The following is a 17,218-nucleotide window of genomic DNA, read 5'->3' on the forward strand; positions in this document are numbered from 1 at the left end:
TTACATATACGTACTTATATATGTACCACGTACCATAATTATTTTCAAAGTCCAATAAGCTTGACACCAGCCCTGATTTATGACAAAACTTTGCCGTCGTAGAAGACGCACTTTTTTTATAAGGATATTTATGAAAACAAAACCATTAGTATCATAACACTAACTGAAAGGTAATTTTAAAGTGATTTTGTATACAGTATTATATTCGACTCAGTATAAGATTTACCATAAATTAATACCGAATGTAAACGTTTCTAGGCTTAATAGTGACGATATGGTTTGTTTACTATCATAGTCCCGCTATAAGCCACCAGGGCTGCGCTATGGTTTGTTTACATCATTTCATGCCACAGCTTGCCGACTTAATGTAGGCAATTTTTCGTAAGTTTTTGATAAATATAAATTGGGTTTAATTTTAATAATTTATTAACCCTTAAACGCCGAAGCGGTAAATAAAAAATTGTCTCCCGTGTGCCGGAGGGGTTTCGGAGTGAGCGCGGAAACAGAAAAATTTTTTTTTTCAAAAAATCACAGCACGCTTAGTTTTAAAGATTAAGAGTTCATTTTTGGCTCCTTTTTTTGTCATTGCCTGAAGTTTAGTATGCAACCATCAGAAATGAAAAAAATTATCATTATCATATATAAATAATGCGATATATGATAGCTCAAAAACAAAATTTCATATATAATTGTATTCAAATCGCGCTGTGCACAAAACGATTGAAGGTAACAAGTTACTTTTTTTTTCGTTGTAATGTACACTAAATTGTGATCATTTTGGTATATAACACATTGTAAAAGGATAAAAGCAACACAGAAAATATTATCACAAAATGATGCATGAATTCGTAACGCGCGGATGTAAAAAAATAATTTTTTTTAAATTCACCATAAATCGAAATATTGTTATAGAGACTTTGAATTTGTTTCAAGATGAAGATAAATGATGGAATATTACGATACTGTAAGAGTTTTAGCTTATAATTGCAGTCTTTGACCATTTTGGACAGTTAAAGTTGACCAAATGTTGAAATTTTTTTATAATTTTTTTTTTATATGCAAATATTTCAAAAATGAGAAATGCTACAACCTTCGAATATTTTTTGTTGTATTCTGCATGCTTTTGTGCACATTTTCATATATAAAACTCTATAAAAAGCCTAATATGAAAAGGCACAAATATTAGTAGAATGTGACCTACGCATTTCGGAGATTGCTGCCGAGAATCGGCGTGCGGAGGGAAGAAAATAGTTTTATTCAAAATTTCACCATAAATCTAAATATTGTTCTAGAGACTTCCAATTTGTTTTAAAGGGAAGATAAATGATTGAATATTACTAGACTGTAAGATTTTTTATGTTACAAATGCGTTTTTCGGCCATTTCGGTTGAGTCAAAGTTGACCGATCGTAGTCTTTTTCATATTTATCTTACTTTTTATGCAAATATTTAAAAAATGAGAAATGCTACAACCTTCAAATATTTTTTGTTGTATTCTGCATGTTTTTTGTGCACATTTTCATATATAAAACTCTATAAAAAGCCTAATATGAAAAGGCACAAATATTAGGAGAATGTGACCTACGCATTTCGGAGATTCGCTGCCGAGAATCGGCATGCGGAGGGAAGAAAATAGTTTTTTTTCAAAAATTCACCATAAATCTAAATATTGTTCTAGAGACTTCCAATTTGTTTTAAAGTGAAGATAAATGATTGAATATTAATAGACTGTAAGATTTTTATGTTACAAATGCGTTTTTCGACCATTTCAGTTGTCAAAGTTGACGGATCGTAGTTTTTTTCCTATTTATCGTACTTTTTATGCAAATATTTCAAAAATAAGAAATGCTACAACCTTTAAATATTTTTTGTTGTATTCTGCATGTTTTTGTGCACATTTTCATATATAAAACTCTATAAAAAGCCTAATATGAAAAGGCACAAATATTAGGAGAATGTGACCTACGCATTTCTGAGATTCGCTGCCGAGAATTGGCACACGGAGGGACGAAAATAGTTTTTTTTCAAAAATTCACCATAAATCTAAATATTGTTCTAGAGACTTCCAAGTTGTTTTAAAGTGAAGATAAATGATTGAATATTACTAGACTGTAAGATTTTTATGTTACAAATGCGTTTTTCGACCATTTCGGTTGATTAAAATTTGACCAATCATAGTTTTTTTCCTATTTATCTTACTGTTTATGCAAATATTTCAAAAATGAGAAATGCTACAACCTTCGAATATTTTTTTTTGTATTCTACATGTTTTTGCGCACATTTTCATATATAAAACTCTATAAAAAGCCTAATATGAAAAGGCACAAATATTAGGAGAATGTGACCTACGCATTTCGGAGATTCACCGCTGAGAATCAGCGCGCGGAGGGAAGAAAATAGTTTTTTTCAAAAATTCACCATAAATCTAAATATTGTTCTAGAGACTTCCAATTTGTTTTAAAGTGAAGATAAATGATTGAATATTACTAGACTGAAAGATTTTTATGTTACAAATGCGTTTTTCGACCATTTCGGTTGAGTCAAAGTTGACCGATCGTAGTTATTTTCCTATTTATCTTACTTTTTATGCAAATATTTAAAAAATGAGAAATGCTACAACCTTCAAATATTTTTTGTTGTATTCTGCATGTTTTTGTGCACATTTTCATATATGAAACTCTATAAAAAGCCTAATATGAAAAGGCACAAATATTAGGAGAATGTGACCTACGCATTTCGGAGATTCGCTGCCGAGAATCGGCGCGCGGAGGGAATAAAATGGTTTTTTTCAAAAATTCACCATAAATATAAATATTGTTCTAGAGACTTCCAATTTGTTTTAAAGTGAAGATAAATGATTGAATATTACTAGACTGTTATGTAATTTGCTTACCCAAAAATACCATATATATATATATATATATATATATATATATACAGTGGACCCTCCGTATTCGCGTTCTCCAGATTCGCGGACTCGCACATTCGCGGATTTCTCTCGGGAACGTTTCCCTGCATTATTCACGGAAAATTCACGCATTTGCTGTATTTCTCTATGATAAATATCCACAAATTCCTGGTTTTTTTGATGGATTTCATCATAAAATGCACTTTTTGTGATAAAACTATTAAAAAAACCATGTAGGAAAATTTTTAGAGGGTTTTTCTTGAGTTGTAACTAACAAAATAGGCTGTTTTTAGCATTTTTATAGGGGTTCCAAACATTCACGGATTCTAACTATTCACGGGGGGGTCTGGTACGCATCCCCCGCGAATACGGGGGGACCACTGTATATATATATATATATTTTTTTTTAAATATATAAAATATATATATTACATTTTTCGATTCTGGTACCAATACATAAATAAAAGGGATGCAGGTGACACTTTTCTTTTTGCATACAATGAAATGTCTTATTATTATTTTATCATGCACAGATACGGATATATAAAAACTTGTTATAAATATAAAAATAAATTAAAATAAATGCAGAATACTCACTCGTAATCCTGACTCTTCGTTCTATTCTTGTTTTCTCCCTCCTCCATTGAAAAGTCTTGCATTTTTTTCCTCTCGACATGACGAGGTACAGGTGGAGGAGGGAGACGCGTGCCCTTACTGCTGATGGGCCCGGCGGCCCCGTGCGCCCTCCGCTGTCGGTTTATGGGGCACACTCCAATACATGACCGTAGTGTGGTATTTACGGTCACAGTCCCCTATCCTGCAAAGAGCAATTTTGCAGGTACAACAGAAGAACCAGGTGTCTCTCCTTCTGCCATTCATATGGCACACCTGGCACCGTTTCTGCCTTCGCCCTTCTAAGGCCTCCAGTGTGTGATCCCCTGGCTGCAGCCGACACACAAGGTCCACTACCCGACGAGAAGCAGTGATGGCGGGGCCGGCAGCAAGAGGGGAGTCGTCAGCAGGGGCAGCGGCAGCAGGGGCGGCGGCAGGTCGACCGAAGTTGGCCCTCCTATCTGCCCTTTCCGCTAGGGGCAGATCTGCAGCTCGGAGCAGGGGGTCAGTGATGGAAGGCCACTCATGGGGATCGAAGTTGATGAGGGCATTCCCGGCTACCTCTAGGAACTGTATGTGGGACAACCTCAGAAGATTGTCACCGCGGTACCCACAGTACAGTATGTAGGCATTTTGGAGGGCCAACTGAAGGATGTATTTGAGGAGCTTCTGTGTCCACCTCCTGGTTCTCCTGGCGAAGGGATAATACTGGATGAGCTGATCAAAGAGATCAACTCCTCCCATGTGCCTGTTGTAGTGCCCAATGACGGTAGGCCGCTCGATATGAAACTCCTCAAACACAACTCGGCCCTGTCGACGTGTCTTCTTCCGCTGTACGATCTCTTCTTGGATGGGTTCATGACTCATCATAATCATGGGGACGAGTCAGACACCCTTCCAACAGATGACGAAGACAGCGCCCTTCCGCCGCCACTCTGTCTCTCCTCTTGCCAGGTGTTGCGGATGACTAGCGTACCTCGAGGGAAATCGGGGCCCCACGCACCAACCGAAGGGTACCACTGACTTGCACACCAGCTTCATACAGTTCCTGGGCCAGGGATACCGAGTTATAATAATTATCCATAAACAGGTGATATCCCTGGTTACGGAAATGTCCCACAAGACTGAATACAGTGTCACGCAGCGTGGAGAAGACCCCGGAATACACTGAAAAGTCCATGGACGTATCCAGTGTTGGACTCTGTAATAAAAAAAAATTTCACTCAATATTTCTTCGGCTTCTTGGGGTTAAGCACTTTTATACTAAGATGTCCTTTGTAAGGCATCATCCCCTCATCCAAAGAAAGGTTCTTTCCAGGAACCACGAGATTTCTACACCGAAAACGAATGTATTCCAACACTGGGCGGATTAGGATGAGGCGATCACTGTTATTCCGGGGTATGGCCCTTCGGTTGAAGGCGTTGAAATACCTGTCCAACGCCAGGAAATTATCACGGGACATAACGCCAGGCACATTGGGCGCACATAAAAAATATTTCCGCCTCCAATATTGCCTGATGTCGGCAGCAGGTGTCATACCAAAATAAATGTGGAGCCCCAAAAAATGCGCCATGTCAATGAGGTTGCAACCCCGCCAGTAACAAGACAAGGTCGTCCGTAATTCATACCAGCACTACCGAGCGTAGTCCACCGTCTCTTCTACCAGGTACTCCAGCAATTCCCGCATAAGGAACAGCTGGATGAACCACAAAGCAGTCAGGGGTACTGGTACGGTGAGCCCAGGGGTTGCCGTGAAGGGGTGCATGTCAGGAGGGGTGGGGTCCTCCGTCCACCCCTCGTCGCTCTCGGACGACCGACCTTCACCTTGGCTGGCGCGACGAGCCGACCTCCTACGTGTCTGTGCGCGTGCGGCATGATTTCGCACACTACCCCCCCCCCCCCCCCATTGGCCCATCACCCTCACATCACCCTCACTTAGGCCTTCGCTTTCAGTATCATCATCTGCGATAAAACTAGACCCCATATCCCATCCTCCCCCTCCTCAAATTCCCCCTCATAGGCACTGAAACCACTGAATTCGAGCTCACTTTCGAGATGTGAGCCTCGAACGGACATTGGGGGCATATATTCGTCCTCACTGACATCGGGACTGATGTCCTCATCACTCAATGACCATCCGCCATCAAAATGAGGACTTGCGACATATTCCCGATCAAGCTCTGAAAGATACTCGTCTATGTCCCTTGGTTGGAGGCCTCACAAATTCCTACGAATGCCCCTAAGGACGCCCTGATGCTTCCTAGGGGTTACCAAAGCCACACGAAAGACACGTTGTGATCCTAAACCACTTTCATCCACACGTGGACGCACAGAACGGCGTTGAGGCGCGGGGTCATGCTGGGTGCTTGGTCCTTCGCCAGCATCTAAGTCCAAAATACGTCTTACACGATCCCTTCCGACGGGTAAAACGCGCCTTTTGCGGTCCACACGTCATTGAGTCATCTCTACGAACGTCCTGTAGCAACACAAATGTTCAAAGTCTCGCACAAGTTCAGAAAAACTCAATTGCGACAAAAGATCGCTCTCCGATGATGCGCCGCTGATGCTGACTGGAGCGAGAAGAAAGCATTTCGCGCATGCGCTCTTGGGTCATGCTTCTAAACAAAACAACACCTCGATCCGTGAACTCCCAGCATCCCCTAAGGCGCGTGATTCAAAAGTTTTAGGCTGGTAGGCCTATAAGTATTTTTCTGCGAATTTTAAAAAAAAACTTTTGTATGTCGACGTAAAATAGGTCCAGTTGGCACCCGAGAGACAAAAAATGTCAACGTAAAATATGTCCAGTTGGCGTTTAAGGGTTAATTTACTGTAATAAGACTTGCTTTTCAATGTTTTATTATATTAGCAACATATTTTATGCCCACCCACTACAATACATTCTACTACTAGTTACCTATGTAGCCTATGGCGCTCGGTCAACAAACGTAGGTCAGTTTTCTTTTATGCTGTATATTATACATTTAAAATTATAAATAGTATACGTTTAATATGATATTTACTTATCTCTTAACTTATCTAAGCATATTTAGTTGTAATTTAAATGTAATGTATTGTATAAAAAGGCAAGGTTAGGGTAATAACTGGTGGTCAGGAACGGATCAATCCATTTTCAGTTATTTCTTATAAGAAAACTTGATTCAGATCTCGAAATAATTGAATTTCGACGCTCCTTCTGGAACGGATTAGCGTCAAGATCCAGGGCTCTACAGTATTTTCACATATGAGCCAGGGCAGTGTAAGATCCCTAGGTAGTCTGAAGGAAGCATTATCGACTTACCTAATTACCATTATTTTTATGCATTTTGGATGTACAGTAGTACCTTGTACTTCAGACTTAATTCATTTCCAAAGGCTGTTCAAAGTACAATTTGCTTGAAATATGAAACAATAATCCCCATAAGAAATAAAGGGAATCAGGATAATTTGTTCCAGCCAACCCAAAAAGTCATCCTTTTCACTTTTTTTCTATTATTAATATGTTCAAAAGTTAAGAGTGTAAAGTAATGAAACAGTACGTTATATGAAGTAAAATTTTTTCAATTTTATTTTGGTAAAAATGGCGCTGGCTGGCTGGGGGATGGAGAGAGGAGAGATGGGAACCCTTTGAGCAAACCGAATTGGTTGCAATATGCAGCAAAGGTTGATAAAATAAATTTTATTCACATATTAGGTACAAAGATAATCAAAGGAATTGATACTGTGTGTGTGTGTGTGTGTGTGTCCAATTGTGTCAGAGAGAGAGAGAGAGAGAGAGAGAGAGAGAGAGAGAGAGAGAAGAGAGTAATCACTGTGTTTATACTTGGATCTTAACCCTCTTACGCCGATTGGACGTATTAAACGTCGAGATAAATTGTCTCCCGGGTGCCGATTAGACGTATTAAACGTCGACATAAAAGTTTTTTAAAAATTCGCGGAAAAATACTTATAGGCCTACCAGCCGAAAACTTTTGAATCACGTGCCTTGGGGGATGCTGGGAGCTCACTGATCAAGGCGTTGTTTTGTTTACAATCGTTACGCAGGCGCGCAAACGTGAATTTCTTTCTTATCGCACTAAAAAGTATCAGTGATACAGCTCAGAAATTATGTCGTCACTTTGACATAATTTTTGCACCACTTTAAATTAGCCGTTACATGGAGTATTATATATGAAACTGTGCGCAATTTTATGTAGAATACAACAACAAAAATACACATGATTGTAGCTTTTATCAGTTTTGAAATATTTTCATATAAATAACGATAAGTGCCAAAATTTCAACCTTTGGTCAACTTTAACTCTACCGAAATGGTAAAAAAACGCAATTGTAAGCTAAAACTCTTATATTCTAGTAATATTCAATCATCTACCTTCATTTTGCAACAAATTGGACGTTTCTAGCACAATATTTCGATTTATGGTGAATTTATGAAAAAACTTTTTCCTTAAGTCCGCGCGGTAACTCTTCTGATAAATTTTTTCGTGCGATTGTCGTAATGTTTGCACCTTTTTAAATTTGCCGTTACATAAAGTTTTTTATATGGAAATGTGTGCAATTTCATGCACAATACAACTAAAAACAACCATGGTTGTAGCTTTAATCAGTTTTGAAATATTTTCATATAAATAACGATAAGTGCCAAATTTTCAATCTTCGGTCAACTTTGACTCTACTGAAATGGTCGAAAACACAATTGTAAGCTAAAACTCTTATATTCTAGTAATATTTAATAATTTCCCTTCATTTTGCAACAAATTAGAAGTCTCTAGCACAATATTTCGATTTATGGTGAAAAAAAAAAAAAAAAAAAAAGTCCTTATGTCCGCGCGGTACCTCTTCCGAAAAAAATCAGAAATTTTTTTGTGCGATTGTCGTAATGTTTGCACCATTTTAAATTAGCCGGTATATAAATTTTTATATATGAAAATGTGCGCAATTTCATGTAGAATACAAAAAAAAATTATTGAAGGTTGTAGCTTTTCTCATTTTCGAAATATTTGCATATTAATCACGATAAATAGAAAAAAAAACCACATTTGGTCAACTTTGATTCTACCGAAATAGTCAAAAAACGCAATTTTAAGCTAAAACTCTTACAGTCTATTAATATTCAGTCATTTATCTTCATTTTGAAACAATTTCGAAGTCTCTAGCACAATATTTAGATTTATGGTGAATTAAAAAAAAAAAAAACTATTTCCCTACGTGCGCGGATTCACCGCCGCAAATCTCCGAAATGCGTACGTCGCATTCTCGTTATATTTGCTCCGTTTCATATTAGGAGTTTCATAGAGTTTTATATATGAAAATGTGCGCAATTTTGTGTAAAATACAACAAAAAATAATTGAAGGTTGTAGCTTTTCTCATTTTCGAAATATTTGCATATAAAAAATATTTTAAAAATTCGACATTCGATTAACTTTAACTCGTCCGAAATGGTCAAAAACTGCAATTGTAAGCTAAAACTCTTACAGAATAGTAATATTCAATCATTTATCTTCATTTTGAAGCAAATTGGAAGTCTCTAGAATAATATTTAGATTTATGGTGAATTTTTGAAAAAAAAACATTTTTTTTACGTCCGTGCGTTACAAATTCATGCATCATTTTGTGATAATATTTTCTCTATGTTGCTTTGATCGTTTTACAATGTGTTATATACCAAAATGATTGCAAGTTAGTGTACAATACAAAGAAAAAAATTTAACTCGCTAGCTTTAACCGTTTTGCTCATAGCACAATTTGAATACAATTATATATGAAATTTTGTTTTCGCGCTATCATGTATCGCATTATTTATATATGATAATGATATTTTTTTCATTTCTGATGGTTGCATACTAAACTTTAGGCAATGACAAAAAAAGGAGCCAAAAATGAACTCTTAATCTTGAAAACTAAGCGAACTGTGATTTATTGAAAAATATTTTTTTCCGCTTCGGCGCTCACTCCGAGACAGCCTCGGCATATGGGAGACAATTTTTATTATACGCCTTCATAGTAAGAGGGTTAAGTGCACGAAATAGATTGATTATGCCACAATACATCAACTTACTGTCAGCAAACAGCAGACTTTTAAAACAAACATGAGGATTTTTCAAACAAATTAGTAATAAGTCAAGAATGCAAGAAAAGGAAACAGATACAATAACTTTTCACAAGGAAGCCATTTAAATAAACAATCGAAAGCATGCAGAAGCTGAAAGTGGCACCTGTTTGTTTATTACAGAGCAGAGTTACTTTTACAGTGGTAAAAAAATTTTAAAAAGCAATTATCACTAGATTGGTATTTTAACATAACAAAAATAAAAGTGATCTGAGCAGATCGAGTGTAAGTGAAAGAAAGCGCGAATAATCAGCCTAGATCAGTTGATAAGTCAGTGGGAAGCACTCTCTTTTGTCTCATTCAGCACACTGAGCACTGATACTGCTTTTACATATATGTTATGGTAAAGATTTTACTGTCTATTCTCTCCTCAACAATACCACGATGCATGAGAACTCAAAATCATTCATTCGTTATTCCTCAAAAATATAAATGCTCTCTCCCTCTACCTCAAGTTAGCTGTGTATCACCACAATGACAAATGATTTAGTTAATTATTTGTGCTAAATTTTAATGTGAAAAGCTTTGTTCTTTCATTTACTGTTTTGTTAATATCGTTCAACTAGACCGTCTCACTTGGCACACCGAACACTGGCTCAATTAAGACTTTTTTTCTGTATTGCATTTGATTGTTTTCATATTTTATCAATGTTAAATTTATTGTAAAATAAAATTTTATTTTTATGGAATTGGCACTGCTTTTACTTACATATTATAGTAAAGATTTTACGCTCCATCACTCTACCTCAGTTTAGCTGTGCATCATCACAATGACGAATAATTCTGTAAATCATTTGTGCTAAATTTCATTGTGAAAAGCTTTGTTCTTTCATTTACTGTTTCATAATGTTATTCAACTAGACTGTCTCACTCGGTGCACCGAACACTGCCTCAAACTTTGTTTTCTGTATAGTATTTGATGGTTTTCATATTTTATTACATTAAATTTTTCGGGAAATTGCCTTTTTATGTGAATTGTTATTGCGTTTACATACACACAGTAATATTCTAACTCTCTTCACCTTCCCTCCTCAACATATCAACGTTCCCTTGTTCAGTCTCTAGTCAGCTGAGCATGACGTCACTGCGGTTACGTACAATTTTATGCATCTTTTATGCTAAATGTTATATAAAAAAATAAATTTAATACAGTTTAACATTTAAGACCCAGCAGGCCATCGAATACAAGTATAAACTAGATCATTAGTCAGGTCGAAGTATGAGCATTTGTTCGACAAACGATACAAAAGTTTCCCAAAAATTGTTTGAAAAACAAAACGTTCGACAAACGAGGTACCACTGTATTCATACCATATTTTGGATGCTCAAGTGTAATGACATAAGTTCTTATATAACAATTATCAATAGCTTACGTCCTGGGTATTGGCTTTTGACATTTTATTTATTAACATTAATGAAAGTTCTACAAATTTTGTAGCATAAATTAACTATAAAAACCTCTATTATCATGTTGTCATAATGAACACTGCCCTTCCAATCATCATAAATGCACACTGACCTTCCAAATACGTTACCACTTGAAAATCGAGTTTTTCTTAGTATTTACTCTAAATTTCACCTGAACCCTTGATTTCATTTGGTTTCTTTATTTCTCATATTTTCCAATAACTAAAAACACTGTACCATGGAGTCCAGTAATATCTACAGGCATATTGATTTGGCCAAAGACATCTTGATTTGGCCAAAGACATCTCCCCTTTTTCCATTGCTCATGTTGTAAAGAAATATGATCTATATCTCAACATAACATTTCTGAGTAGCAAATTACATATGTGAGGTTTTTTTGATAAAGTATGCCTTGCTGTAATTTTCAGGTGGACTGTTTTTACATTACCTTTTGTTTCAAAGCTGTTTTTTTCAAAACTAAAGGGAAGCCACGATAAAACCACAAGTAATACTACTACAACTTGAAACCCTCTTCCACTCACCTTGAAAACCGATAATGTCTTCCAGAAATTCATCTATGTTGAAATCTGGCATTTCCTGATCATTTGTAGGTTCCACCACCATGGGTTTTGTCCACTGTGGCTGTAACTGTGCTCTCTCCTCATTGGCATTTTGGTGGTCATTTTCTTCTTCTTTTGGAGATTTTCTGTCAACAGCTTCCTCAATAATGACTGGAGTATTGCTGCGGGAGCTCTTCCGACTTCCACCTCCTAATAAATATACTTGAATAAGTGGGACAGCAAAACCATTATATTTCTTTTAGTTCTTACAAACACAAGTCATAAAAATCATAAATGTAACCTCTTAAACTTTGCCAAAAATAAAACTAATAAAAACAAAAATAAACTTACTTCTAAACTAACAAGAAACACTTATTTCAAAACTCGAGCAATACTTTTTCTGATAAAATCAATATTTTAAGGGGCTCTCATTCAACTTTGAGCAACACAAATAAACAGGTGCAAGGAAAGATAACATTACATAACTTCCATTACTTATGTAAGTGATCAGAGTAAAATTTATATATACTACTAATATATTTTGACCAACAAAATATCTCAACATTATAAATGCTCACACCTTGGTTGATTATTCTATCTTGTATAATCCAATAAGGGTTCAAGTCTTCTTTCATTAACATCTCTCAATATTAATAGTATTACTCAAAATAAAACCATTTTTTTCATTCCTTCACATCAATATCTACATTCTCAAAATAGATTTTACTTTAAAGCTTTTCAGGGATAAATGTGAAAGCTTTACATGGTTAAATGTGAAATGAGCCTCTCCACACTTCATGGTTAGATGTAATTTTTCCACATTCTTTCGTATTGTGCACTTTCTGCCCAAATGCTCACCTAGTATGAGTAAGTCTTCATATATGCCCTCTATCCAAATTTCAGGGCCTTACAACTAACCTTTCACTACTTCCATTACCTACTACACTTTTATGATGAAGTATTCCTCATCCTTTCCCATTTTAATCCATGAAATCTGAGTTTACTTTCCTGCTGTTGGACACATCTTTAAGAGACTTCCTTAATCATATATGATCTCAACAGATCCAAACATGTCTTTGTACTTTGCATTCATTTACTTTTCAAAATAACTTCATTTCCATTTTCTCTTTCAGTAACCACATATCTTCACCACAAAAATGCTACCTTGTCAATTCCCACTTGGTGCTTCAGGTACGCCAGCGATGTGGTGTTGCCCTAAAAGACTGCCACAGTTTGATTACATACCAGGTGCTCCAGCTCCGGCAGTCCTTTCCAAATTGCCAATAATTCCAAAAGATTGATATGCAGCTACTGTTCCTCGAGTCCACAAACCCAACAGCTGCTTTTCACCTGCAATCACAGGTCTGGGTTCTTGAAATCCAGCAATACTTCTTGCCAAAGATGAGGTTTGTCTCTTTAGCACTGGTAAGTTTCTTCCAAATCCCTGGAAACTACTACCATACGAGAATTGGGGAACACCTACCAATTCCAGTGTTGCCTCAGAAAAAACTGCAGAGGCCTCATTCCTAGCCTTCCCCTTGTACAAGTTTCTCCAACAAAGACATGTGCCCTAACAGGAACAACCACTTCCTCACAGGAAGAGGCTTGAAGTTTTGAAATTCTTCAAGAGCTGACAGCAAAGAATCTACGCATTTCACTGTAGGGAAAACATTGAAATTCAGTGTTCATTTCCATCCCAAGATAAGTAATCTCCTGTGCGGGAGACAGGGTCAACTTTGAGAAATTTATGACTATTCTCAAAAACTGAGTTAAGACTCAAAATCTCTTACCCTCAAAATGCCCTCCATGTGGGAGCCAGAATCAGCCATTTGTCCAAGTACAGGATCATCTTTATGCCCAATAAATATGGTGGTGGACACCACCGTATTTATTGGGCATAAAGATGACCCTGTACTTGGAAGGGATGGGTCCCATACCCCACCCCCCACAAATGTTTAGAATCCGCAAATAGTAGTTGGAACCCCTATAAAAACTCTGAAAACAGCCTATTTTGGTAGGTAAAACTCAAGAGAAACCCACTAAACATTTTCATGCCTTAAAAAAAAAGTTGTATCACAAAAAGTGCATTTTATGATGTAGTAAAAAAATTGTGGATATTTCTCAAAAAATACAGTGAATAGGCAAATTTCCCATGAATAATGGGTAGATACGGTCCAGAGAAAAATCTGAATCCGTGAGTCTGTGAATCAGGAAAATGCAAATACCAGGGCCCCACTGCCCTCAAGGAGCCTAAACCCTTGTGAAAACTTGTAGAGCTGGGCTCAAGCCAAAACATCGGCCCTGAAATCTTTGTTCCTAAAAACAAATCTCAGGTACTTCCAGCACTCCATCTTGATGGTTATGGGAAAATATGCATCCTGCACAGCCATCAATACCATCCAGTCCATTCTCCGAATGAATGCTAGAACTGAGCTCACTGACTCCATGTCAGCCCTACAAAGGCATTTAATCTGGAAACCTCCAGAACAGGTCTCCATTCCCCTGTTGTTTTGGGGACTAGAAAAAAGTGTTTGTAGAAGCTAGGGCCTGGCTCTACAACTACTTCTACTGCCTCTTTCTCTAGAGGTTTGAAGATCTTGAACTGAAGGATTTAGTGCTTCTGATTGCAAAGATATGAAGAGTCACTAGAAAATCTAACAGCGGAGGGCAGCTTACAAATAGAATCAAGTAACCCTACACAAACCAAGGACCTATGCCCACATTTTTCCATACTTCCCATACTTCAAGTCAGGGAGGGGAGCTAGAGGAAGAGGCAGAGGTGGCCGTCAATAGTTCTGGCGCCTCTCCTTCTGAGTTGCCATGGGTAGGGGGATGCCTGGCAGGCCGGTGGGACAAGTGGTGAGACTATGGGGCGGAGAGGTGGATAGTAAATGTTCTAAGGGTGGGATATCTGCTACTGTTACACTTCTCTCCCCCTCTCTGACAGTCCATTGCTTGGTCAGACGCACCCTTACAATTCGCCAAGATTCTTAGCTCTTCGGGAGGGAGTGATGCCAATGCTGGACAAAGGAGCGATAGAGGAAGTAATTTGTCCTTCTCGGGTTTTTACAGCCCCTTTTCCTCGTACCAAAAGCGACAGGCGACCGGAGGCCAGTCATCAACCTTTCCACCTTGAACCCTTTTGTTAGGTAGACAAGGTTCAAGATGGAGACACTACGGACAGTGTTGGCAGCAGTAAGGGACGACGACTTCATGCTGTTAACAGACCTGAAGGATGCTTACTTCCAGATTCCTATTCATCTGCTTCGCTCTCGGAGAGAAAGTGTTTCAATTCAAGGTCCTTTGCTTTGGGTTAACCACATTCCCTCAGGTGTTCATCAGGGTCTTCGCCTCAACGACTGGCTGATCTTAGCAAGCTCCAGGAAGAAACTGTTGCAAGACAGGGATCGTTTTCTTCGGCTTTGTTCAGAACTCAGTATTGTGGTGAACCTAGAGAAGTCGAATCTGGAGCCCAGCCAGAGGGTGCTTTACCTTGGTATGGTAAGAGATACAGCAGCGTCAAGAGTTTCCTTCGGACCCAAAGTTAGAATAGCTGCGAGTAGTAGCACACAATTTCCTCTCACAACTGGAACAGTCAGCTCACCTATGACCGTTCTTTGGAAAGACACTAAAACCATGCTAGAAAACCAACAAGTATATTGGGTAGACACTTACTGTTATTCAGTTTCCAAACATCTTAGAATATCTCCAATTACTTATGGAGCTTGTCCTAATGAATTACCCTTGGACCATCATTCCCTCTATACACATTCTCCTACTAAAAGAGATTTATGAGAGATTTTTGCATAAGACAAAGGAAGCTATGAGGGACAATAAATCAGTGGAGGGCAACCAAAAAGAATCACAACTGCCCTTCACCGTCTCCACCATGTAACGTACTGGTCCCAAGTCTCTCCATGCATGTTAGGAGGTTGCAACTGTCCATGTCCCAGAACCTCAGTCTGCACTTATCCCCGAAAGGTATAAAACAAGATTACCAATAGATAATCCCTTTTTGCCTTAAACCGAGCTGCATAATCAGACAGGAAGCTAAGGTGTTCTCACTTCTTTCAAACCAAGCGACTATAAGCATGAGGACATTACCCTGCAGTATCAGAAATTAGTTACTTGTTTTCTTTGCTAAAAACTCCCGCTGGGTTGGCATCTACACCTCTTTAAGAGGTCACAGAGACGAGACAACGTAGATAAAAGGTAATAACTCAAGCTAAACTGAAAATCCATCAGCATGTCTGTCAGTCTCGAGTTCATTTCCCCACAGGAAAGAGAAAGAAAGCGGTTAAAGGACCAATAAGTGTTGTACAGCAAGAGGTGGCCTTCGGCTCTCCGCGACTTTAAAAGACACAAAACGACAAGCCAAGGGAGACCCAAAGGGAGATTGTGCGTGCGAAGAAGAGAAAAGTTACAAAATGCTCTCTAATTGTAGAAAGCGTTGTTTGTTTGAATGGTGTTTTTACGTTACATGGAACAATTGGTTATTCAGCAATGGGACCAAAGGCTTTATGCGATTCCGAACCACGTTGAGAGTGAATTTCTATTACCAGAAATACACATCTCTCACTCCTCAATGGAATGGCTGAGAATTGAACCCACGACCACCAAGGTGGGATGCCAATACCATACCAACTACGCCACTGAGGCGCTGGAGAAAGTGTTGGTTCTCTTCTTCAATATTTAGACGCTGAAATACACGAAGACAATTAAGACATATTCTCTATGTGGCCTCTTTCCTCAACAAAATGAGGATACAGCATTCCTCCAACTACATTCAAACTCTTCTTCCATCAGCACTCAGCGGGCGACGGGAGGAGACAGCTGCCGACAGGAGGTAAACAAGAGAGCTTAAAGGATTGCTCTTTCTCCGCAACCCTTGGTGACAAAAAGCAACACTTGTCAATAAGAGGTGACAGCAGCCGAGTGCTGTATCGCATCCATCACGATTCAATAAGAGGAAGAAAGTTTTAAGCGACTCAAGACTCAGCCAAGTCCGCACAAGTCAACTGCGTTCAAACGTGTCAACAATGTCCACAGTCAGCACGAGTCGATTGAGTGAGAGAGAGAACGAGGCGCCAGAAGTGGGAGGTGGTGGGAGAAGAATTACGACGACTCTCCCGCCTCGTCCAAACACGATTGTACATACTTGAAAGCATTCCTGCATGAAACTACGTTAGAAATCTCTGACGCTAGAATATCTAACTCGGCGAGAATTTTAGATACTACAGACAGTGCAGACTTGAAAGAGAAACGTTAATCGAGGCAGTAGTAAGAGATTTGCCAATAGCAGAAGATGAAGCAAACAAAGAACAAAGACAAGCATTACGAAGAAAAGAGGAATAAGCTAGCAGATGAGAATTTAGAATAACCAAAACATGAGAAAGATAGACAGTTGACCGAGTCGACATATATAAAATGTGTAAAACTCGCTACACATATTGTCATCTCAATAAAATGTCTATACCTATATTATATATTATTAAACCTATGCAGCATGCTAACACCTCAAACTAGGTGTTGAAGACAACAGAATGCATCTACCGAGCAAGCATTAACGCTTACCGAAACGGTCCTAGGCGATCGCTTAACGGTCCTTTGGGGAACGCTTTAAA

At 38.2% G+C, this 17,218-nt stretch overlaps 1 protein-coding gene across 8 annotated transcripts in view; it reads right to left on the reverse strand.

The window, feature by feature from the left end:
* The window catches only part of LOC135224510 (myb-like protein P), an 871,197-nt gene that overhangs the window by 690,527 nt on the left and 163,452 nt on the right, over positions 1 to 17,218 (reverse strand). For all 8 annotated transcript variants that reach the window (XM_064263552.1, XM_064263551.1, XM_064263553.1 and 5 more), the window contains exon 7: positions 11,577 to 11,804. In XM_064263552.1, the coding sequence (XP_064119622.1) occupies positions 11,577 to 11,804 (228 nt within the window). The remainder of the gene's footprint in view (positions 1 to 11,576; positions 11,805 to 17,218) is intronic.

The sequence above is a fragment of the Macrobrachium nipponense genome, chromosome 12, assembly GCF_015104395.2.
Source record: "Macrobrachium nipponense isolate FS-2020 chromosome 12, ASM1510439v2, whole genome shotgun sequence".
NCBI classification, from domain to species: domain Eukaryota; kingdom Metazoa; phylum Arthropoda; class Malacostraca; order Decapoda; family Palaemonidae; genus Macrobrachium; species Macrobrachium nipponense.